General features: G+C 35.1%; 1 protein-coding gene and 1 long non-coding RNA gene across 5 annotated transcripts in view; both read left to right on the forward strand.

Moving 5' to 3' along the window:
- Positions 1-25,819, forward strand: part of LOC6584501 (solute carrier family 41 member 2) — a 35,275-nt gene that overhangs the window by 3,486 nt on the left and 5,970 nt on the right. The window contains exon 1 of one of the 4 annotated variants that reach the window (XM_032732134.2): positions 690-873. The exons of 2 other annotated variants lie outside the window; for them this stretch is intronic. In XM_032732134.2, coding sequence (XP_032588025.1) covers positions 705-873 — 169 coding nt within the window. In that variant the 5' untranslated portion in view covers positions 690-704. Of the gene's footprint in view, positions 1-689; positions 874-23,484; positions 24,426-25,819 lie in introns of those variants that run through there. One more of the 4 variants, XM_002010120.4, reaches the window with a different exon arrangement.
- On the forward strand, positions 11,490-23,445 carry LOC122756725. The gene is made up of 2 exons (XR_006356562.1): positions 11,490-12,428; positions 23,114-23,445. It is a non-coding gene; the product is annotated as an uncharacterized LOC122756725 (long non-coding RNA).

Here is a 25,819-nt window from a genome sequence, read left to right on the forward strand (position 1 = left end):
CAATATTTTTCCACAGCGAAAATGAAACATTGTGGAAATGGAACACGCTCACATTTCGCTCTACACGCGTGTGTGTGCGTATGTGTGCTTAACAGTTATTCTAGGCTTCTTCTTTCAGCTTCTGTTAAGTCAAATGGCTGTGTCGCTTGAGTGAATGTTAATCCAGTTGGCTGCGCCATCTCTGACATTTTGACAGAGCAATTTGACTTGTGACGCTCAGCTGTTGACAGTGGCTCGCCGGCTTGCATAAGTATATGTGATAGAAGTTGAAATAAATACATACATACATGCATAGATATATGCGAATATATGGAGAGGCGCAGATTGCGGTGTAAGTGTGCGGCTTTTCACTTGTGTGCATGTGTGTGTGTGTGCTTGTTTGCCTGTATGTGTGTGTATGTGTTTGTGTTTGTGTGCATTTAAGAAGCAGATTAAACAGTAGCTGTCCAACAATAGCAATTTTTTTTACTGCCAAGGCATCAGCCACGGCCTCAGCAGCCGCAGTCGACATCAAATTAGCGCAGATAGCGCCACATACAGAGCGTTAGCGGATGAATCAACTTTGAGTACGATTGTTGGTTGCGTTCCGTTTGCCGTTTCAGCTTGCTGTTTCGACTAAAATGTCGAATTAATATTCAAGTCGTTGCCGTTATTCCGAAACAAGTAGCAACTCGAGCCGCCTCCTGGCCACACCGTTATTCAAAATGGAGAAGCTGCGTCAGTGCGAGGCACTGTTGCTGGGCGGACGGGGTCGCAGCCCCCGTCACAGTCGCAGTCGCAGTCGGAATCGTGGGCGCGATACCAAATGCGGCTATGAGCCGCTGCTGAATAGCGATGATGATAATGCCAGCAGCGATGATGTGCGGAATGCAGGTATGTTCCAAAACATTCCAAAACATTCCAATTGCTTGCAGCGAGCGCGCAGCATCCAGACGAGAGAATCGCATTCCAGCGTTCTTAGTGAATGTGATTGGGAACAAGTAGTGAACAAAGAGATTTGTCAAGCCTTAATCTATGCTCTGTAAGGAATTACACTTAAATGTCTTATTGGAATGATAATTGTAGGCTTACCTAGTTCGGTTTAGCGTGTGTTTACTGCACCACATGGAGCAATGCTCTTTTCTTACCATGAAAACAAAAAGTAAAAACACCTGAGAACACCTTGCTGATAAAGCTGATATTTGTCAGCATCTAAGATAATTTCATGTTAAGCGGAAGCACCTTCAAGCTGTCCAAACTAGGTATATAGTATACATATCTACACAGATATATCTGTGCACACATATGAAAAAGAAACATGTGTTTTTGCATACATGGATGTTATCGTTATTATCATTAACATTGTTATTATAGGTAATTTGAGTATAAGCTTCAACTTACAAACATACATCTATATACATATAAGACTACTAACACAGTGTTCTACTAGCCGGGTATCCATATCATATCATAATATCTCATAATGATCTTTATGAATAGTTTAACAAATTGTCTATCATCAAATATTTGAAGACTACTACTATAAACTAAATACGTCAAGTACAGACCTTAAACTACCCAGATTTTTGTATGCACGCCTTAGGCAGGCTATACTGTACTCTACATTAACACTAATAGAGCTTGTCATCTTTGTCACTCTCCAACCCAATGAGAGCTATTGTTGCGGTTAATTAAACCCGTTTCTCTGACCTTTCAACATATCTAGAATTTTATAGATAAAGGTGAATGCATGAGGGAGATTAAGATTAATCCAGTTTTATGCTTGATTATAATATTTCTTATATATGAATGAGTCTTAGTTTATGTGGAGCTCAGCATTTCATTTGCTCTTCTGCAAAATATGGGGGAGCATACTTTTGGGCATATTGAAATTAGGCTGCCAAAATTTTGGATGGAGCTACCTTATGAATTGGAGATATTTGCACATTTAAAAGCGTTTTGGAATTCAGCAATGTTGATGATTAGTTAAGAGAGCTATATAAGGTGTAACTAAATACTATGATTTGAGGATGATTTCCTGTGCCTTAGATAATTTATTTAGGTTAGGGTATGTGTGCTTTATTTAATTTATGTGTTTACTTCATTCAAGAGGTATATACAATATGCGAAATTTAAAATAGCTACCTATGCAGATATAAACGATGTTCCTTTCTTATAAGCTGAGTTCCTAGGTTGCTTGGGTATTGCATGAAAATATTCATTACGTAAAACGATTTATGAAGATGTTAATAATGTTAAATCTTTATATATTGTATTTGATTATATAAAACCGAAATTTATACCATATTTTAAAAATGGTGAAGATGTTTTCCAAAATTAGCTAAGTTAGTCTTTGTAAGGGCTCGGCTTGTATGAAGATATCCCACTCAATAGTCACTTCAAAACGATATGAAAGGGAAGGAGAAACTGAGGAATCTATCAGCTTTTAATCGAAACAATTTTAATTTTGGGCGAATCATTTGGGCAAGGGTATTACAATTTCGATATGCATCTACTTAATGAAGCTCTACCATTCGATTGAAACTCAGTGTATAAAGTGATTATAGTATAAAGATATTATAATGCTGGTATCATATTTAAGCAAGGGTATGTCCACCTCGACTTCTAATGGCCTATTTCCGTCCGTTTTTTTTTTGTTTTTTTTTTTTTTTTTAGTGACAGCAGCTATTATCGGCGTTAATCTATGTTTATTTCAATACACTAATTTATGGTTAATTTTCATTATTTTGCTGTAGAGCACAAAACGTTCGTATAATTTGGCTGTGCTCAACTGCGCACTCTTCGAATTTCACTTTTTTTTTCCTAAAAAGAGCAGATCGTTAGCCGCCCAACCAAATTTACGCCGGAATTATGAGTTATCAGGTGATGGCACCAACAACAACAACAACAACGAAGTAAACGTCGATTGTAAAGCAATTCGTAGCGCTAAAAAAAAATCTGAAAAACAAAACGAAAAAAAAAAAACAAACAAAAATTTCCTTGAATTCCATTTCATTGGCAATGGATCGTCCCACCCGCCCACACATTTAAGCCCTAGGCGTCTTTGATTACTGCCCTAAAGCAAACTAAACTTCCTCGGAAGAACTCATTTGAGGCGCAATAAGACAGACTTCTTACAGTTGAAAAAGATAAACGTCTATACTTGATATATGTACAAATATGATATGGACACATAGTCTATATCTTAATATCTCAGTAGAATTTAGTCGCACAAACACTTTATTTATCGTTAATTAATCATAACATTGTTGTTCGTTTGAAATTTGAATTGGATTATAGCGCTGTAAAGATTAGGCTCTACAAATCGGCTGGCTGCCCTGGGCCGTAGCTCTTTGATGATTTCATTAGATAATGTTTTGTGCTCGAGTTTGATTTAATAGTACTACTATTTTTGGTTAGCTTATCGCTTATGGGGCTCGTGAAATTGGCGGATTTCACCCATTAGCGCGGAAAAGGAGTGAAAAATATTTACGATATAGAAATATATAATATAGTTATAGAAAGTATATAACATTTATATCTACTATATTTATTTGTTCGATATTTTTTAATTTTTGTCCTAAAGTCGATAACCTTCCAGATCAGACTAGCATATAACTGATTATCTAGAGGTTTAATAAGGAAAAAACTCTATTATAGCATTTTCTATGGGGCTTCCCTAAACTTTTGTTCGGTTCGAATCATTTGAGACTCTTTAGAAAAAGCTTTCAAAATGATCTTTATAATATTCGATTCCTGATTCGATTCAATTTGATTTGCTTTACTTAACTGTTACTGGAGCAATTTGTGTGTGTGTGTGTAGGAAGTCTTATATGGAAATTGAGCTTTACCTATTAATAGAGCCGTAGTTAACGCTAATTTCAATAGCCATTGCGTATGGATAACAACTCGCCCTAACTGAAGGCTCAGGGGCAAGGTCGTCGTTGCGTATTAGGCTAAGCCAGCAAAAAAAAAATAAAAAATAAATAAATTAATTAATAAATAAAAATATAAGTTACCAATTATCATTGCATCCAAAGCATGTATTACCAAATACTCGTCTGCCAATTGGCGCTATATGTTGTATATATGTATGTAAGAGGTACAAATATACATACATATATATATCGGAACTGAGGAATTCGCTGCTTTGCGTACTAATCAAGTCAAATGACGCGTGTCGATAGCTTTAATAATATGCGAGTACGCACAGCTGAATACAATATGCTTATTAACTGGCCTATATGAGGTGAAAGCTAAAACTGATGAGTGCATAGTTACCCTGTACTAAATATATAGCTACCAAATCCATACACTCATATTCCTGAGCTATCCTAGCTGTCAATTTGCAAGGGCAAACATAGATTAATTTAGGAGTATTTAAAGTAAAAACTGATTGACGCATAGCTACCCTATACTATAAATAAAGCTATACAAATATGAACAGCAGATTTGTACCAATATCACGATATGTATATATACTTGACTTGTATTTTCTATCATGTCTCGCAAGAATTAATAGTAAACAGCTGATAGATAGATATCCAACCTCAAAGATATAACTATACAAATATATATAGCAGAGTTATTCTATATATTCCATGTCCCAAGTTTGTATGAATATGAACTGAAAGGTGATAGTGATAGGCGCCGAGATACCCTACCTATAGGATGATCTATTTATATTAGATACGTGCACGTGAATATAAGCTGACTAATAAGGATTATAATTACAAATTGATAGATGCATTGACAGTCTATATAGAAATATTTCTATGTGAATATAATCTTAATATAATATAGGCATCAAAGCAAATACTTAACTGAGCAATCCTATCAGTCACATGCTCTAAATGTATCTATTTTTTACCCATTGTATTTCAATAGGGTATTACCGAAAACCCTATAGACGTGATAAGAATCACGTTCAAATTGTTAAGCTTGAGAGGTATATGGGGCTCTCCATATGAGATCTCAATAAAGAATTGCTTTAATATAATAAATATATATATTTATTTATTTTTTGTCCAAACGTCCGATAAGGTTATTTTTTAAATGGTTTATTTTTTATATAATTTTTTGTTTCAAACTTTTTTTTTTTCCTGTAAATGTGCACTTCAAGGTTTTGGCCATGTATAGTAGGTGTCGACATAAGTGGGCTCATATCTACCATCTACTTCATATCAAGATCGCACTTTTTTAATATACCGGTCGAAACGAGTTTGAGATACCCTTTAATTGCTTTTTGTATATATCTGCTAATAAATATGGCATATATCGTTTTAAATAGAACTTGTTTAAGCGCAATCAAATTACTTTAGAGTTATTTCACTTGCTATTAATATTAGAGAGTTTGCTTATAGATAGTATAGTATATTTGACTTGGCGATTCATATTTAATTTTGGAAGCGGGCGTGGGGCTTGGACTGGAGTGTCGTGAACAGATTGAGGGCTTTCTGGTACTCGTAATCTATGTACGTGATACATTTATCTGCCGTAGTATCTCAAGTGAGTTCGGCACACTGATTGGAAGGCGCAAAAAAAAAAAAAAAGCACACACACACACACATGTACACGCACATTTACACAAAAACACGTTAAGTACAACAGATTCGCATGAAGTTAACTGCTTTTGGATCTGGGTTCATTTTGCGTCAGCATCGCCCGTACTTCACATTTTCAATTCGCAATCGATTCATTTCGATTCGTTTCGATTTGATTTGATTCAACTTAATTAATGTCTGCTGACAATAGCGTGTTTTGGCACAAAGGCACTAAATGTACAAGACGCGATGGCCAAGTAGCCTCCGCAGCTGATAACCATTATCGTAAATCTATTTTCGTTTATATACATCTGCTTCGGCTTCTGCCTCTACTTCTGTTTCTTGTTCTGCTTGATTAATCTTTTTGACACCTGTGCGTATTATTTTGGGAACATGCCACTGCCATTTCACACCACTTCTGATCTATGGCTGCTGAACATTTTTTGACCACGCATAAAATGTCTCAGTGCTCGTAGGATTCATTTTTCATTTTGGTAACTCAATCAAAGTGTGTTTTTGAAAAAATCTTATGTATAATTCAAAATACCATTAGGAGCGCTATTTAGAATATTTTCTATATCATAGGCTCGAAAGTCCTAAATTCTGTATCACTCCTGAAAATATATTTTTTATATTTAGATAAAATAGGTTTATATAAATATTTTTTAAAAACTTTCAGGAAGTGCGTCATCCAAACTTATAATATCGAATTCACATGGGCAAGCAAAATTACCAATATTTTTTTAGTATCACAAAACATATCTTATTTGAAAAAAAAATTATTATTATTATTATGAAAGATTATTTAAGAAGATGAATAGTATAATCTTTGAAGCTCTATCGAATTTGTATTAACATATTATGCTAAGACTTGCATTTTGAAGTATTTAGAGTTTCTCCACGACTTTTTCTTGCAACTTATTCCTTTGAATCTTTCGAGCCTTTTCGGCAACTCTTATTTAAATTTACTTTACGAAGGATAAGAAAGCATTTCTTTTTTAAAAATTTAATTAGTTCCTTTTGATTTTATGCCGTGTCCATGACGCATTTGAAGCCAATTTTAATATTTGTTGATCAAAAAATGAAATTATAAGTTGAGTAATGATGTAAAATATAAAGATTTTTTGTTCAGATATTTAAAAAAATATAGATTTATTAGCATTATAAATTTGTTAAAGCCATGCCAAATATTTTGTTATTGCATTAAATCTGTCACGTGCCTTTGATAGAGGCAAAAGTTAATAACAATAACAAACTACACAAAAAAGAGGAAAAACAATGTAATAATCACTTACTCAGTCCATAAATGCTCAACTACAGACGCAAATCTTTATAAAAGATATGATAAGAACGTTTAGTAGCTATTGCTATAGTTGTTTACAAAGCGATTGATATAAACTTTTTAACATTCGAACTAAATAAAATGAAAATCAGAGATTTCGCTGTGATACACGTGGTGCTACATTGGAATACCAATAGTTGGAATTAAAGATATAGAAAGCCGATTAGATAGCCACAATAGAAAGTGACAGGCGCGACGCTGATTGCCACTTGAGTTTTTTTTTCGATTTAAAAAAAAAAAAAATTTCGGAGTGGTAGGGCACATTGGATGACATTCAAAAATTCCTTGGTCGATGCTCCAAGATTGCCTTTGACCTTCGATCGTTGTTTAAAGAGCATACGAGTCTCTGATATGATATGCCATAAACATATTTTGAATAGTCAGGGTTTTGTTGGTCATTTTCGTATTTACGAAATGCAGTTAAGCCCATTACATGTGTCTAATTGCCGTGGGCCAGCGAGGGGCGGCTGGATGGGCCGTGTGGGCGAGTGAGTGAGTGAGGTGTAGGTTGTTATAATGCATGTAGCAATTGAACCTGCTAATTTTTGATAGCGTGTGTATAGCCAGTGAGAGGGATGGGTATCGTATCAGCAATAATATTCGCTTATAATCTAAGCATCAGTTGCAAGTTCAAGTTGAAGGTAGAGCTCGTCGTACCCCCATCTCTCTCTCCCTCCTTCTCTGAATACAAAATAATTTCCAATTGATCGTTTGTAGACATTGACTTGACGCGGCATCAAAAAGCAATCGCCATTTACCGGTAGTTGACTGACCATTATCCAACAATTTGATTGAACGCCCTCTCTCTCTCTCTCTCTCTGTCCCTCTATGTCTCTCGCCCCGTGTTTGCAATTGCCAATTGTCTGACGATAAGCAAATACGACTAACTACAAGTCGCTCGAGTAAGACACTTTAAAAAATACCATAACATTCACACACGTACCGCGTGTTAGTCCCCGCCCCCATTGAGGCTTTTGTCTCTTATGAGACAGCTCTCCAATGCACCCCATCCCACCGTTTCCTCACCTGTCTGATAAGCGCTAATATGAGTGCACGCAAGTTGGCTTTGTGCATTTCCCAACTGTTTCCGCAATCGCCGAGACCTCAACGCCTCCTCTAGGGTTATTAAGAAAGTACAGACAAGTGTCGCGCCCGTCGTATCCATTATCTGTGCAACGTACGAAACGAAAAGTTCCCCCACTCGGGTTATTTTTCGCAATTGCCATCGCACGAACACAGTAACAATCGCGATCGCGATATAGACCCCATCCTTACCAATTGATCAGCCAGTCATGACTCATGCGTAACATATCTGCTCATGCATCTTTATTCCCTATGTTTCCCGCACTCGAAAATAGTATTCTTAACATCTGCTAAATGGACTTCCCAAACACAAAACTTTTTCGTATTTCCATCTATTCGGGTATGGCATCATCAAACTGTCACCAGACATTGTTTATTGTCAATTCGATACCTACTAGTATATGTACTCAATATTTAATTAAGTGCATTTGTAGGAATCGGGCTTGTCCGGCTAGGAAATACCTTGAGATCTGAAATCACTTTGATGGGGGAAGTTATTTTAGTTATTTGATATATTTGTAAACCTTTGGCGAACCTTTAAGAATTGCCTTAACCTCAAGGTATGCTCAAATATCTTATGTTTGATATCGATTTGAATTCCGGAAAAGTTATCGGAAATACCGGTAGTACTTGTAATAAATCCTATTTCGAGCAGTTTAATGTCCAGGCCGTGTGTTTTTATTGCCAACTTTAATTATATAAAACTTAGTCACGAGCAAACGGCTCTGGTTATCTTAGCCAATAGCTGAGCGGTGATATCGTTTAAGCCAAGTTTCGTACCCGGAACCCTGCGCGATTTGTTCATGTTTTGCTTACTGATTAACTCAGATTCTCTTAATGTCTACGTTAAGTGTTTTTTAATGACTATAGTTAAATCTTATTATATGTATAAGGATGTCTAAAATTCTCACTCAAACCAAGTTCCAAGTTCATTGCCCCTAGACAAAATTGAAATAATGTCTGTAAGTTGAAATAGATCAAAGGTTTATAATATACATATATGGTAAATGATATATTTATTAAATCAAAACATTAAATTAAACATTTCAAAATATATTTTTAATTTCATTATTATTTGGTATTCATATTTTTGGACTTTCCGTCAATATTTGATTTGAGACTCGCCATAATTAGAAACAATTGTTTGATCATTTGTTAGCTGTTGATCTTGTTGATTGCCTTATTATCGTAACATTTATTTATAAATATTTATTTATGGGTCTACGAGTTGTTTGGGCCACTTCACAATTTACCTCGAGTGTGTTCCCATACAATTTGGCCAAAACTCTTCAGACTACATCCTGCACCAATCCGTTCTTAAGATGTTTTCGAATTGACCAAAATAGTATATATATAAATAAATATTCGTATTGTATATATATATAATTGCCACGGGGCGTTTGGTGTGTGCAAGCGAGATGGCTAGAGAAATGGGCGATCATCGTCAACATTTTTATATCAATTATCCGGATGCGGATAAACCTGTTTATTTGTGGTTTTCTCTCTCTCTTTTTTCTCCACATCTTTTTTTTTTTTTTTTTTTTGGCAACGATTGTACACGTTTTTACGTATGTATATAAATAAAAAATTATATGTATTTATATCCATTTATCTCTATGGCATTATGCTTAGTTCAATTGTTAAACACATAGAGTGTGTCGTAGTCGTAGTGCGTCATTTTGTGTTAAAAGCTAAAATGCTTTCCGTGTTTTTTTTTTTTACCATCGGCGAAACTTGCGATTGATCTGCGGATTTACCTATATACATACTTAAGAGACGCTTGGCAGACCTGGTTTGTTGTTATGCTCATTCACGAGAGTGAAATGAGTATATTGGGTTTGTGCAATGTCTTCCCTTGAACTTTGCAAGGTATTTCGTTGGAATATTTCGTTTCGTTGACAACACAGGCTCAAAAATATATGGCGAACATATAAATTGGGTAAAAAAATTAACGGCTAAGCTATTGCCTAACATCCGCAATTGATTTGCTTGAAACCTATTTATACATATTTATACTAACTGTAGGCGTGGCAAATCGGAACGTAGATCTAAATTCGTTTGGATCGGGAATGAGTATTCTGCAGTCGGTAATGCCCAGCTGCAACGCTCTTACTTGTTTGCTTTAAATGTAGCTCGTGGAATATTTTAGAAAACAATAATAATAATAAATATTACTAAAAAATTTGAATTTCGATTTGAACCGTTTTAATTGTATTCCGAATGCATGAATCGTGTCAAATCAGAAAATTAGCTGAAATTAATGTAGCTCCCTCAAGGCAAATGGGTAAAAAGTGCCGCAAATCCTGACCAAAACAATTTAACAAAAAAAAAATATAAAAAAAACAGCGACCCAGAATCGGGGGTTTGAAAAATGTGATCGTTAAATTCGCGAAATCATGAAATCTATTTGCAATTGTAAATAGCGTTGACTTGTTGCTATTCTCGTGCATAACGGGGCCTGGTGTTCGTAACTCTTTCGCATTAAGCATACGCCCCGTGCGCCGGCCCATTCGAGCTGGCAGTTAATATTGAGTAATGAGCCAACTAACTGTCAAAGCACTGACGCTTGTCAAAGCTGAGAAGCTATGCTAAGCCAAGCCGAGCCGAAGTGCATCGAGTCGAGCCGAGCCGAAGCGAATCGAATCGAATCGAATTGCTCCGAGCTGAGTCGAGACCTGCCGAGCCGCAAGCAGCTGGCATAAATCGTGCGTTCTAACGGTGTGTGTGCGTCGCTGCCGCTGCCGCTGCCAACGTTGGCAGCATTTTCATTCATTGATCTTCGACAGGCATGGGGTTTTTTTTTTCTGGTATTTTGTTTTTGTTATACCCTGAACCCATTGAAAATGGGAAATCAGGGTATAATGGTTTTGTGAAAAAGTATGTAACGGGCAGAAGGAGGCGTGGCAGACCCCACAAAGTATATATATTCTTGATCAGCGCGACGAGCTGAGTCGATATAGCCCTGTCCGTCTGTCCGTCCGTCCGTCCGTATGAGTGCGTCGATCTCAGAAGTTATAAGAGCTAGAGAGCTGAAATTTGGCATGCATACTCGTGTGTACCATACGCAGTACGAGTTTGCTTTATTTTTTCGATAAATCGTCCGATAACTTTTTTATCGAGAATAATCGAAAAATTAATTTTGTTTTTTCAGCCTAATTTGAACATTTTTAGACCTGGAGTCTTCAAATTTGGGTTGTATATAAAGTTAATGGATATGAAGATTTTGTAATTTACAGATTTTGGATACTACGCCCCCTTCGCCTCCAATTTGTAAAAAAGGCATTTCAAGTACTAGAGACTTGTGCTTTGGAATGTACACACATATTTACCATATGATTACACTCTAAAATTTTCATTAAGATCGTATGTCTACAAAAGAAATTATTCAACAAATAAATTGTCATAATATTGCCCACATTGCAGCGCAGCCCAAGCGCAGTCGCTGCTTACTGCGCAGTTAGCAGAGCGCAGGCTTATGCGTGCGTGTGGATGCATGTGTATGTATGTGTGCATAAAAGTGCAGAATGATTAGAATATCAGCTTAGAGGGTTCAGGGTATCTCCTAGTCGAGCAGTCTCGACTAGAGCCTTCTTACTTGTTTTTGTTTGGACTACTTTGCGCGCGATTCGACTTCGGCTCTGGCTATCGACAACTGAACTTGATTTCAATTGATAACAAAATCAGCTCGCAACAAAAATGATGACGAAGACGAAGATGCCAACGACAACGACAACGACAACGACAACGACGCTGTTATCGCTGCCGCTAATAGCGAGTCGTAGCTGGCTTATCAACAGGCTCCGGCGTCGTTGTCAACGTCGCTGGTCGGGAGGCTCGAAGTTTAGCCCAGCAGCGTCGCGGGGCTGTCGAGCGTTTAGTCGCTCGTTTGGCTTATTGATTCGGCCAGATCGTGGCGCTGCTTTAGCAGCTAAGCGCACGCTCTGTTGCCGTCGCCGCCGCCGTCGTTGTTGACGCTGCCTCTCTGCTGGCGTCGCTGCGACGCTTAATGAAACGCTTTGACGCGTTATAATAACAAGTGTTTGCCGTCTTTGGACATTCAGTGTATAATATCCCGGCGTACGGTGCAGACGACGTCGCCAAAAAAAAAAAAAAACAAGCAAACAAAATAATAATAACAAGAAAGTCCAATTAAATAATAAAAAATTATAAATAATATACGAAAAAATAAAATAGAGAACTTAAATAGCTACGGAAGCGACGCGGCAGACCCTTTTGTCACGACTTGTATAGTGTTTTTTGTTGTTTTTGTTTGTGACAAAAAAAAAAGGAACCAAAAAAGTAATAAATAAATAGTTAAATAAATCAAGAAAGCCGAAAAAAGTGCACTAAAAAACACTCGCCATAAATAAACTTTTTTTTTTTTTTCAAAATTTAGTGCCGAAAAAAGAAAAAACAAAAACCAAAACCAACACCAACAAAGTGTAAGCTGAGTGTCACTGTGAAGTTTTTTTAAAGCAAAAGTAAGCCCTATATAAAAAACAAAATAAAAAAACAACAAGATGAAAAGAAAATTTGGAAAAACATTAAAATACGAAAGAAAATTGCCGTTTTAGATAGCAGCAGAGTAATGCATTAGGCAGGCGGAAATCAATGGACAGATCTAAGCTGAATTAAACATGTGTCGAACAGTATATATATATATATATATATATATATAGTATAGTAGTATATGGTCTGATATATAGGCTAATGTAAACGTAGTTGGATCGATCGTTTGACAACACACAAAAGAATGGGAATATTTTAAGAGACAATTACATACGCTAGAGAATAATCGAATTTATAACTAGGGAATTGTTAAATGTTTCTCTCTCCTTTTGCTGTTACTTTTCGAATTGTTTTTTCGTTCGCTCCACTTACCTTCGCTTGGCCTTAAGCAAACTGCAACTTGAACTTGTAAATATGATCAAGAAAAAAACGTAAAAAACAAAATAAATAAATAAATACAATTCTTATAAATTCTATAAATAATAAATGTAAATTCGCATGCAATAAAATTAAAAAACAATACGAAATCAGCAGCAAGAAAAAAAAAAAAGCAATTAAAACATTGAACATAATGCACTCCAAAGCAATTCGCTTGTTGGTTAACAACAACAGCAGCAACAACAACCAAACAGTTATTAATTATTAAAATTAAAAACTTTTTTAATGGTTCGACGCGATTTCGGAACCATTTCGAGCGCTGGCCAAAGCCCAAGTCAAACGAATCGAAAGGCAAAAAAAAAAACATAATGAAAATAAATATACACAACAAAAGCATTTAATTAATGCATAGTTAATATTAATTTGCCAGACAAAAAAAATAAATAAATAAAAAACATTATTCAATACAATATACAAATAATAATAATTTATGTTGCTGGCATTTCGTTTTCACGGCCAAATTGCATTCGTGTTTGTTAGTCTGTTGCTTGTTTGCTGTTGTTGTTGTTGTTTATTGTTGCTGTTGCTTGTTGCGCTTGCCCTAAAGACAATTCGCTGCTATAAACATAATCAGTTAGCCATCATGAACAGGCACAAGTTGCAATTGCTTGATTAAATAGAAATATATATCTATGTAGATCTCAATATATCTATATAATATCTCAGTATCCTTGCTCTGGCTTTTAGGGTATTTAGTTGGTCGACCTTTGGCTTTTTGGCCTCTATCATCAGTTTCGCTAAGTGAACTGTTTCAGCCCAACTGAAAACAACGAAAAAACTGAAAAAAAAAATTAAAAAAAAAAAAGGCAGAATCTAATGTCAGCTGTTTGCTTTTGTGTGCAATTTCTCATTATTATATTTTCTTTGTTGAGCTGCTGCGTGTGGCTAATGAGGCTATCCCCAGATACAAACTGAGATTCACTCGCAGAGATTCGAATCACAGTTTTGAAGGCTCTTTTCTCTCTGTCTCTTTTCTCTCTCTCTCTCTCTCTCTCTCTCTCTCTCTCTCCTCTTAGAGGCAAGTCTCAGCTGTTTGTCACATAGATCTATTCAGCAGTATTGATCTTTGCTTTTTCTCTCCCTCTAGACTCTATAGAGTATATATGCATATATTCTTCAGCTAAATTGAAGGACAAGTTGCTCCAGCATCATGTTCATCTTCTTTATTCTTTTGATTCAAACCTGGAATAACTCTGATGCCATTTTCATAATTATAATTTTCCTTACTTCCAACTTCGATCTAAGCGCTTGCAGTGTTAGTCAAGAATAAATTTTGTATCTTAATTATATTTAAAAAAAATCCACAATCACGGCTACATGCTAAAATACCTAATTTCTTAAGCTAAAGTTAGTTTCGCTAAAATTAGGGCTTTTCCTTGGAAATCGTATATTCGCTTGCAAAATTCATACTTTCAATATGATGTACTAGCTGACAAGCAGTAATTATTAAGTTATGTAACGATTAGATCAGTTTTTCTTTCTTATATAATGAGTCGAGATTTGGCTAGATATACTAGTTTTGCTCTGGACTGACTGCAAAGAGTGATGTAATAGAGAATTCGTATTTTATATATATATATACATATATATATTATATATATATATATATCTATATTTCTGATTTTTACCCATTTAACTTCCTATATAAATATATAATTACGAAGTTTTTCCCATAAATTATTAAAACTTATGTTATTTGCGTCGACACCTGTCCGATCGTAAATAATAAGATCTTAATTCATAGCCATAAGCCATAGCCGAAGTCGTAATATTTGTGACGAAATAATGAACCTTGATGGATTGATGACCCTTTACAATGTATTTATGCATATATATATCTATATCTATATATATTAAAATATGTATATATGCATTAAAATATGTATATTTCACCTGAAAGCGACTGTTTTTCTTCTCCGGTTTTTTAGTCAAGTTGAATGACTTTTGCTACAGTTCCAGTTCGGTTTTATTTTTTAATCAAATTTCTGCTGAAACAGATATATACACCGATATATATATATATATATATATATATACATATATTCTTACGCATATTTGTATAGGCATACGTATTTTGCTGCATTTAACACTTTTTCTCAGACCGATGACGTCGTTAATGCCAAACACTTTAGGGCCAACAAATTTGTTGTTGGTTTATTGTATTTTATTCGTAACCGATTCGGCTTCCTCTTGTCGGTTCATTTATTAAAATTAATAAAAATCTGTCATAAATTAATCAAATTGAACAAATATAATAAACGTCGAATAAATAACAGCCAATGTCTGAGAATTTCCAACGGTTTCACCTGCGTCATTCGTCATGGTTAAAAAATTTCCCTGTCAAGAGGGAGTCTACGGACTTTCTAAATAGATTAATTCGTAGCTGTATGCAAATAGGTATATTGACATTATATACAGATAAATGTATCTAAACTAAGATTTTAAGGACTTCCACTGTAATATATGAAAGACGAGCATATTGGTTTTCTATATAGATTAGTTTTTTTTTTCCATTGGCTTTAGTACATAATTTCTTTGATATATCAAATGGAAGGATATTAAATTTCAAAATAGATTACTTATATGAGAATATTGGCTTTCTAAATGGATTACTTCAATGCCATATCTAAAGAGATTTCATTGAATTTCTATACAGTTGTGTGGCTAGCAAAATTCAGTGCTGGGCAACTTCAACCTTGGTTCAACTTTTGCTTAGCTCTATGACATAGCTCTAGTATAACAAAAATCATAATATTGCAGACAGTTTCACAGCTCCATCAATAAATAGATTTAGTTTTATAGTTGGCAAACAAAATGGATTCGATTTCTATTGCTAATTGCAACTGCAAACAGAGTATTAGTAAGTCGTTTGGACTCGACTCCTTCAGTTTTCTTAGTAGCTTTGTTTTTTGGGTGTCATATAGTAAGTAAATGAGCAAATTGTCAAAAACTTGTTGTCAAATAAATTGCAATAAAGTTAAGTGAATATGGAATGAAATAATCAAACAGAGCTGCCAAAAAAAAGTCACACACATACACAGAAATTTCAATAGAAATGCTTTTTGTGTGCCAGGCGTCAAATATAATATAAGCATGAGATATATCTACGTATATACTTCTATGTATCTATATATATATATATATATATATTTACTATGTAAATATGTATATTCACAATTAACACATCGCTCCTATCGGGCTGGGAATCAATTATGAACTATTACGATCAGATTTAGTTGTGACTGCATTAAAAAGTTCGTTTACATCAAAAAAAAAAAAAAAAAAAAAATCTCAAAATGCAAATTTGATTAAGTGTGTGATTCAAGCGTCACTCTCTATATGCAATACGAATGGCCCACTGAACTCGAACTTAAATCAAATGAGTTGAGTGTGTGTGAGAGCGAGAGAGACCTTTATAGCTATTGCCAGCTCACGTGCTGGGGGCCTCTTCAATTTGCATATGTGCAGGTTTGAATCAAATTACGTAGCCGAGATGTTGGCCACACGTTTTTTTGATTTTATTAATAGCTAAACTCGTGAGCAACGGCATTACATGATAATTACATGCAAATTATGTGGCTAAGCAATTGCCTACCTAACGGCAGTTCTATGTGCCTTTTCAATTACTTCGCTCGCATTATCGATTGCTGAATGAATCATTGCTAATGCCGAGCATCGTTCATAAATATTCAGCATTAGCTCTGAATCGATACAATTTGTTCGCTCTTGATGCGTTTCGCCAACTCAAATTCGGTGAGCTCTACACCTGATCGATTCAGATGTAGAATTGAGGATGTTTCTACGAGGATGATCTACGCGTGAATAATTTAATTGGTTGTCCATTCTTTTTCAAGCTGAGTAAGCAAAGACATTAATGAATTGGTTTGTCTTTGCAGCATTCTAAAAACCTTTCATAGACTGCAGAGAATCTACTGGCTGAAAAGTGAAAGAAGACTTATTTCCTTTTATGCTCCATCTCTTTCCTTCTCACCTAACTTGAAGGTTATTATATAGCGAGCTGTCACATTCGCGTATCGTTTTCTCTTTCCTCACTTCATTCGATACGTCTGTTTCTTTCGTTCTCTCTTTCTCTCTCACTATCTGTATATTTCTTCTCTACATCTCTATAAACCTATACCTCTACATACCTCTCTCTATCTCTCTCTCACTCTCACTCTCATTCTACCTCTTTCTCTCTATCTCTATCTCACTCTACCTCTGTCTCTATCTCTCTCTCACTATCACTTTTTCTCTCTCTCTCTTTTTCTCTCTCCCTATCTCTCTCACCCTCTCTCTCTCTGTACATCCCTTCCTTACCAGCTCTCTGTTATTCTCTTACCTTTCTTCCTATCCCTTCTTTCTGTATATCCCTTCCCTGATATCTCTCTCTCTCTCTCTCACTCTGTATATACTTTTCTCCCTATATTTCCCTCTCTCTGCATATCCCTTCCCCACTATATATATATCTCTCTCTCTATCCATCTATTTTTCCCTTTCCCTCTCTACCTCTTCGAAAATCCCTTTTGGCATCTTCAATTCGGGCAATTTAAAATAATTCGCATTGCTTACAAACATGAAAGCCTGGGAACTTAGCGCCTATACAATATAGGAATTTATGCACATATATACTTAGTTATATATAGATACATATGGTGCGACTTTAGGCTGAGGATAGTGCTTAATCACAATAAATGAAAATAAATAGAAATTAACAGACGGCACATATTTAGCTCACGTTTTGCAAATTAATTTCAGACACTGTGACTACGGTAGTTTTTTCTTTTTTTTTTCAAAGCGGATTGTTGATCGCACGGCCCGAGCAACGGGGCCATTAGACGACGGCGACAGATGCTACATATCATATCGTGAAACTAGCGAGGGCTGCTTCAAATGTTTTTCTCGCATAAATAGCAACTGTCATTCTGATTTGTTAATATCATTTGATTTGTAATTGGAAGTGAAATTTCCTTATTAGATTCGAATCTCTTTTCCTGCTCAAAACCCAAGAAGAACAACTAGAGACAGGGCGGACAAAACTGAAGAATACTCTAGATAAGGCAGCGATTTGATATGCTCTTTGAGTAGAGTTCTTTTTCGTTTTTTTTTTTTTTTTTTTGGCAGGCCACTTGAAGGAGAGCCTTCAAGACGATTTCTTTTCTGATAATTTCAAAAGCTTTATTCGAATCGATTTTGAGACCTATTTTTTGTGAAGTGAATTCTGATTGGCAGCAGTTGAAGTTGATTAAGCCAAGTTAAAGAGGTTGTTGAGATTAAGCGGGATAATCAATTGTGCCTGTTAGCTGCATGAATTTGCGGTATTTAGTTATGCACTTTTTCTGTCAACAGGTGTACGAAAAAAAGGTCGAATCATATTGCCGAGCAATTTCTTATCAGACATGTTTTAGTAGTGCAATATCATGGCCCAACTTCTGTGTCCACCCACGTAGCAGCAGCAACTTGTGTATGCCAGGGTACACCAGAAAGGTGGAGAAAACCAAAAACAAAGAGCCAATAAAAATGTTTGCCAATTGCCACTATTTTGAATTTTTTATCCATTTCCATATGTTTTATCGGATCGTGTTGCCAATCAGCTTGCCAAATTGCCAAATAGCTAGATTGTCCGCATGGCAGATCTGTTGTGGTTCCTATTAGACATTTGCGAATATCGGCGCGATCGGCGTTGCTAATAAACAAATGCCAACTGAATTTTGATTGGTAGTTAGAGGTGTTTGTTGCCTTTTTGAGTGATAGAAATCTATTCATTTCTCCCTAATGTTCAATTAGCCATCAATATGAAATGCAATTGATGATGATGAATAAATCATCACACCAAAATGAATGGCTGCTTTTAAGCGATACATCTAAATGCAGTTACTTTGAGCATGTGACGACGATTCGGCGAATCGAGCTGAAAACATGCTGAGCTATATATATAATCCAGTTGTTCTATCTCCCAGTTGATGACAGCAGTCAAGATCCAGCTGAGGCATTAAAATACCCTCTAAATGTTGGCAGAGCAGAGACTAACGACTCGAGTCAGACGACTGTGATCAACTGGCTTTGATGAGAGGAAGAGATAGACAAGCAGATAGAGAGGCTTTACTCAGTTAGAGGGTATGTCTGTACTCGGTTTACAGTTAGCTGATATAGATATATAATCTAAATACAATATACTTTGACGGCAAACGGAGGGGTCGGGTCGGAGCCCGAACAATAGTTATACAATTTACGTAGTACTCATCGCAAGAGTTCCGCATCTAAAATCGAATCGAATAGAATCGAATTGAAACGAATTGAATCGAAATGATGTGCTAGTTCAATTGAGCTGGCAAGCACAAAGAAGAAATCAATTTGACAATAAACTAAAACTACGAAAATAGAAGAACAACAACAGAAAGCAAATAAATAAAACAACTGCCGCGTTTTGTCTGATTTTACGGTTTAGTTTGTAGTTTCTAGTGCAATTTAGCAGCTAGTCAGCTTTTCAAGTAATTAGCTTCGTCAGCCTGTCTGTCTCCCTGTCTTCGTCTCTCTGTCTCTCTGCTGACTTTGAACTTGACTGTGGCTCTGGCTCTGGCTGTGTTCATTAAGCTAAATTGCGCTCGTCTCACTTGTCTTTCCCGTACAACGGAACGTATGCGCAATGCGAATTTGGGAAACCATTATTGCTGAAATCAACATAATCTTATTACCTGATTGTCAACCCTAACGGCTGGTATTAATAGAAAACATAAAAAAAATAAATAAATAAAAAATACTATCATCGGCTACTTTGGTTCCCTTTGTGTTCGGGTATGCGATAAGAAAGTTAATCGATTTCATCATTGATAGACTATTCAAAAGCCACAAATTGAAATATTATCGCTGTGAAGTGCTAAAAATCATTACACAAACAAACACACACAGATACATATATAGGTCTTTGTTTATATATGAAGTCATCGACAACAAATTTTTCGATTTCGGATTAGATTAGTTTATTATGGTTGCTTTTTTTTTTTTTTTTTTTTTTTTTTTTTTTGTAGCCCATGGATGAATCAGGCAGCATCCATATATACAAAACGATTTGTTGTATCGATAAATAAACAGATTGATCAATGTAATTATGTCTACATTTGGGTAGTATCCATATATCTACTCCAGCTATCTTTAATAAATCTCTGTTTGCTCGAAACTAGTCTCTTCTTTAACTGCAAGTCAGACAATTCTATCTGCTATCGATAGTTTCTCAATGTACTAGTGTTGGATACAGGAACACTTATTAGATATGAATATCTATCTAATCTATCTTTTCCCACAGTTATGCTTTAGCTTACGTTTCAGTATTCATATTTTAATGTAGATTTTTTGTTTGTTTGCAGTGTTATGGTCAATCGATAGTTTCTCATAGTAGTGCATAGAAAGAATATATAATCTCATATGAAATCTCTCCCATTGCTTACTACATTTCAAAATGAATAAACATTTTATCACAGCGCTATTATAAATCGATAATTCTACAGAATGGTATATCGTAAAATAATTACTACTAGGTTATACTTCTGTTTTACCTTACAATGCTTCTATTTTTTTTTTTTTGCATTGTTATTGCCTGTCGATACTTCCTAATTGCTGATTTACACCATATGCGAGGAAGTGTGCTATATATCAGGTTATATAACCTGAAGTGCATTAATGTTGTAAATAAACACGTGCCAATACTATTCCAGTGAATTTGGCTCATAGCAATTCCCATTAAGCCTTACACTGATTAGATTATGCTACTTTTCAGATATTGTATCTCGCCTTGATTTTTTTTTCTTCGTATATATATATTTTTTTTATTTACACACTGGTTTTGAAGGTGTGTTGATAGACATCTGTAGAGCTTTGGGCAGCTATCATTAATTTTTCGTCTACCTTAATTGAGATGTATAGAGTGTAATAAATATGATCTAAAATCTAGACAAGTGATACAAAATCTAGACAGCTGTCATATTTTCATAAGTCCCTAACAAAGTGCGTGCTATCGAAATGAGTCAACATGAAAGCTGTTGTGCTGAATTCGAAACTGACTATTTATACTCATTTGCGATAGTCAAATGAGTATATAGGGTTAGTGCAATGTTCGTCTTTCGGTCGTTAATTTCCGGTACAGCAATATTTTGATTTCTTTAAGAAAGAAACTTGTCAAATTGAGAGTGAGAGAGAGAGAGAGAGAGAGAGAGAGAGAGAGAGAAGTCTGCGTGAGTGGGACAGATGAGAGAGGAGATCAATAGACAAAAGATGATATCTTGAGGATTATATTTTTAGATAGCTTAACAGTATTTCTATAAAAGAAAATGTCATTCCACTCTAACAGCATATCAAAATTACTAAAAAAAAAAAAAAAAAAAAAAAAAAACAAATAGAACTTTACTGATTTCAGATTTCACTTTAGCATATCTGTTTCTTGGTAATAAGCTTTCATTAAATTTATTTTGGGGACTTTTGTGGAATTGATTAACAAGATTTGATAATATTTGCCTTATCATTGTCAATTCTATAAATAGAATTCAATTTTGAATGGATTTACAGCTGGCTTCTGTCACGTGACCATGTTACGGATCCACTTTGCTGCATCTATATACATATGTATATGTATTTGTTTTCTGTTTTGCTGGGTGTCGCTGCCGCAACAACAACAGCAACAGCAACAACAGTGACAACAATCGATTCCAAATCTAATCAAACAACCTGTCAAATGTCCATAAACTTGAAAAGCCCCTTAAGCCCAAAGCCTGGCCAAGCGGCTGCAGTGCGATTGTATTGGATTATTTGGCATAGCTTGGCAACAACTTGTTGCTTGTTGTTTCGGTTGTTTTGGTTGTTTAGATTGTTTGTTGTTTGCTGTTTGGTGTTTGTTGTTGCTTGGTCTGTTTGTCGCTTGGCTGCTGCAGGCAGCTGCATGTTTTTCACTGTAACACACATTCGGATGGCCGAAACTGGTTGCGGCTAAATGTTTTCATTAATGCAAATCCAAATGCAAAATGTGTGGGCCGTTAAACACGCTTCGAATGAAAACAGGTCCCTAACTTCCCAGCAGTCGGCGAAACAACAAAAATTTTGAGAAATACACAAATGTATCCATATAAATATTCATATACAAATTTATATTGTATATACATAAAAGAAACAAATAAGTCGTTGACTGGCCAAAAGCAATAAGAAACAAAAACAAAGGCGACTAACAAATTAACGATTAGTTTTTACACGCGCTCATTAACTGGCAAAGCGAGCATATTGGTTTTGTGCTTGTTTTGCGTGGTCGGTCAGAGCTAGAGAAATGGAATTTCAAACTCAAAGACTCGAATATTTGCTGATTACGGGTCTTTTGGACGCGTGGCTAAACACGGCAATTTGATGGGCTTTTACAACTTTTGTTGTAAGCGATTAAACTATTTCCGTATTTTTACGCCTCTAGCGAGCATAGACAAAAATTCGGAGCAGTTTATCTCTATGAAAAAAAAGCTGAGTATTTATTTGAGTTAGACAACTTAAAATTTCAGTTGTATAAACTCATCTCGGCATATCTTGCTCATGTATAGCAATGCTCACTGAGCAGATCTTGTCAGTATCTTGGGTATATATTATCCCAGCATCTCTTGCTTATATCTAGAATTATAGCTAGCTAATGTAATTATATAAGAATAATTATAGTGAATTGAACAGTTGTAAGGTGGTTCGACGCTAAGGATGGTCGTAGATTCCGCTTGAAGCAGGAAGTGGGACTTAAAGTGATATATTTGGGCTGGTAGACGAGTATTGAACAGTCAGTTACAGCCATTAGCAAGGTTCTTTCCCAACTTATTTTTTTATCTAATATTTCACAGAAAAGTCTTTGAAATTCATGAAATATTTGCGCTCAAGCAGTTTGAACTTATTGTAGATTTACCTAAACAGTTCAATAGCGAGAATATAAGGAAATTGTTGTTGGGCGTGCGGAAGTTGGAGCAGCTAAGAAACTAAGCATAAAAGTATTGCCGTTTAGCAATTTCATTGAAGACTTTAGCTATAGTTGCGTTTTACTTTGTTTTCCGGCAGTGTGAAATTTTCTTTTTCTTTCTATTTTTTTTTTTTTTTTTTTTTTTAAATATTGTTTTTCTTTTCATTTTTGTTTGTTTTTATTGTTTTGTGTAAATATTGTACAAGAAGAGAACACAACAATATATATATGAACGTTATATATTGTTGCTTGCAGCCATATCAACGGTCCGGTGACTAAAGCTCTGTCCTGTCTCCGCCCAACAAAGATCTATTACCCGCCACGCCTACACCCACACACCACACACACACACACACACCGACACACACACGGACACACGCACCCGCCTCGAAGAACTGGAGACGCACACCAACGAACTGGACACAGGACGTTATACACTACACACACAAGCACACACACATACATACACCACACACACACACACATACACACCACTCACACAACACAATGTAAACCAAATGGCTTTGGTTTTTTTCAATAAAATTTTTTATTCAATTTATATTTCTTAGAGATTTTCCAAAAAAACACAAAAAAAAATATTTATATAAATATTAAATAGACTCGCAATTCATTTATAATTTATTAATTTATTTATTTCATACATATATTCTGATATATGTGTGTGAAGGCAAGTCAATAAAATTGTTGTGATATTACGATTTTGTTTAGTGATAGTTCCAATCGCGAACCTTTAGGGCAAAAGACACAGCTTTTGCACAATGCCAGCCAGAAGACATTAAAGCCGCTTAAGATAAAATAGCGCAAAAAAAAAAAAAAAAAAGAAAAAAAAAACCTTAATCGATATCTAACGGCCCACATATATATAGAATTATATATATAGTTTGGTTTTAGTTTCAATTGTAGTTAAACTTAATGCATTTCCATTGCGCAACTGCAAATACTCACAGCAGCAATACAAATAATTTTGCGCACGCTTAAAGCCCGAGCAATACAAACACACACACACACACACAGAGAGACACATACACACATACACGCTCACATACAAATGCAAAAATGTCGCTACCTAACGAACATCAGGCAACGCACGTGCAACACAATCAAAACACAACACCAACACCAACTACACCAACAACAGGCAATACAGACTCTAGCACAGACAACAACCACACAGCATCACCCACTGTGCCCAATGAGCTGAAGCAGAGACAGAAACCAATGCTCTCGCCGCTGAATGTGCGGCGGCTATCCTCGTATGCGGCGCACAATGTGGCCGCTGAGTTTGGTGACGATGAGGGCGTGGCGCCGGCGCCGCCGCTATCCACAACCATCAATATGAATGCGCTTAGCAATAACAACAACAACAACACCAACAACTACAACAACAACAATAACAACAACAACAACAACACATCATCAACAACGTCCTCATCATATGCCACGCCCCCAACATACCAACCGCAATTGTCGACAATGACAACAACAACGCCGCTCGATTCGGTTAACGATGATAAATATAAATTATTTACCATCTACAATGGAAACGGTGAGTGAAGAAGGCGCAAAAGGAAGAAGAACATGAAGAAGATTCGCAGCAGCAGCAGCAGCAGCTGCCGCGTTAGCATCCCTCATTGTACATAGATCTGATCACTATATACCCAAACCAAACGATAACGATAGCAATAACGATAACGATTGTCCTGCTGCCTCAAACTGCTCGATCTAAAGTACTCTTTGTGCTCGTTTCTATCTTCAAACTCTGACTTTTTGTAGTTTCCTTTGAACTTGTACTTTCATTATTTGTATTTTTGATCTCTCTTTATCTATTTACCTCTTTTGCTATTTCCTATTTCCTTGTCTTATACCTTTTATCATTCTACTTGTATAGTTATTATGATTATAATTATCATTATAATTATCATTAAGACTTTGCAGAGTATTCAGTATTTATTTGATTGATTGTCCGATTGCCGATGATTATATCAGATATGATAGGATATGATACATACTATCCATTTGGTATGTATGATTTATATATCAGATATGACCATGCATAATAGCTTATAATAGGTATGTGTGATGGTGGAGTGAATTTGCCTTTTTGTTTTTAATAAATTCGACTACTAAATAAATTTATAAAAAATAAAAAAAAATTAAAATCAATAATTTTTTATTCAACCAAATATATTTTGTTGTTAATTATAATTTATTATAATTTATAAAATAAATTAATCTAAAAAAAAATTTTAATACCTAATAAAATATTTTTATTTATTGTTTTTTTTAATTTGCCTTTTTTCTTTTGAGTAAATGTGACTACTAAATAAAAAAGTAAATAAAAAAATCAATAAACTACAAAATTATTTTTTATGATTAAAAAAAAAAAAATAATAATAATTTTTTATTCATAAAAATATTTCAATTTAAACAAAACTTGTGCATTATTAAATAAATAAAAAATTGTAATAATTCAAATCAATATAATATTAAATATATATATTTTTATAATAATAAAATCTTATGGAATACCCTGTAAAGTTGATGTAAGCTTCGGTCATATCGATGCTATACTTACTTCTCTTTTATAATCAATTGCTACTACTTTATATTCAAGTTTAATTCTGAAATAATTCTCAGAGTGATTAAAAGTCATACGAAATATTTAATACACACACACACATATATAAGTATATACATGGCGAGTGTTACACTAACTAACATTGTATGATAACGCGACTCGAATTCATGTCAGACTCATTTTCTTTACTTTTATTATATTTATTCTTATTTTATAATCGCACAATCGCAGATCGCATGCATGTTTATAAAGAATGATAAACCACATAAAAATCTTTATTAATTATTGCATGTTATTTGTTATTGTTGTAGTTGTTGTAGCCTGTAGCTGTTTGTTTGTTTTGTTGTCTGCGCCTTTTATGG

This window comes from Drosophila mojavensis, unplaced genomic scaffold (genome assembly GCF_018153725.1).
Source record: "Drosophila mojavensis isolate 15081-1352.22 unplaced genomic scaffold, ASM1815372v1 contig_136, whole genome shotgun sequence".
Lineage (NCBI taxonomy): Eukaryota > Metazoa > Arthropoda > Insecta > Diptera > Drosophilidae > Drosophila > Drosophila mojavensis.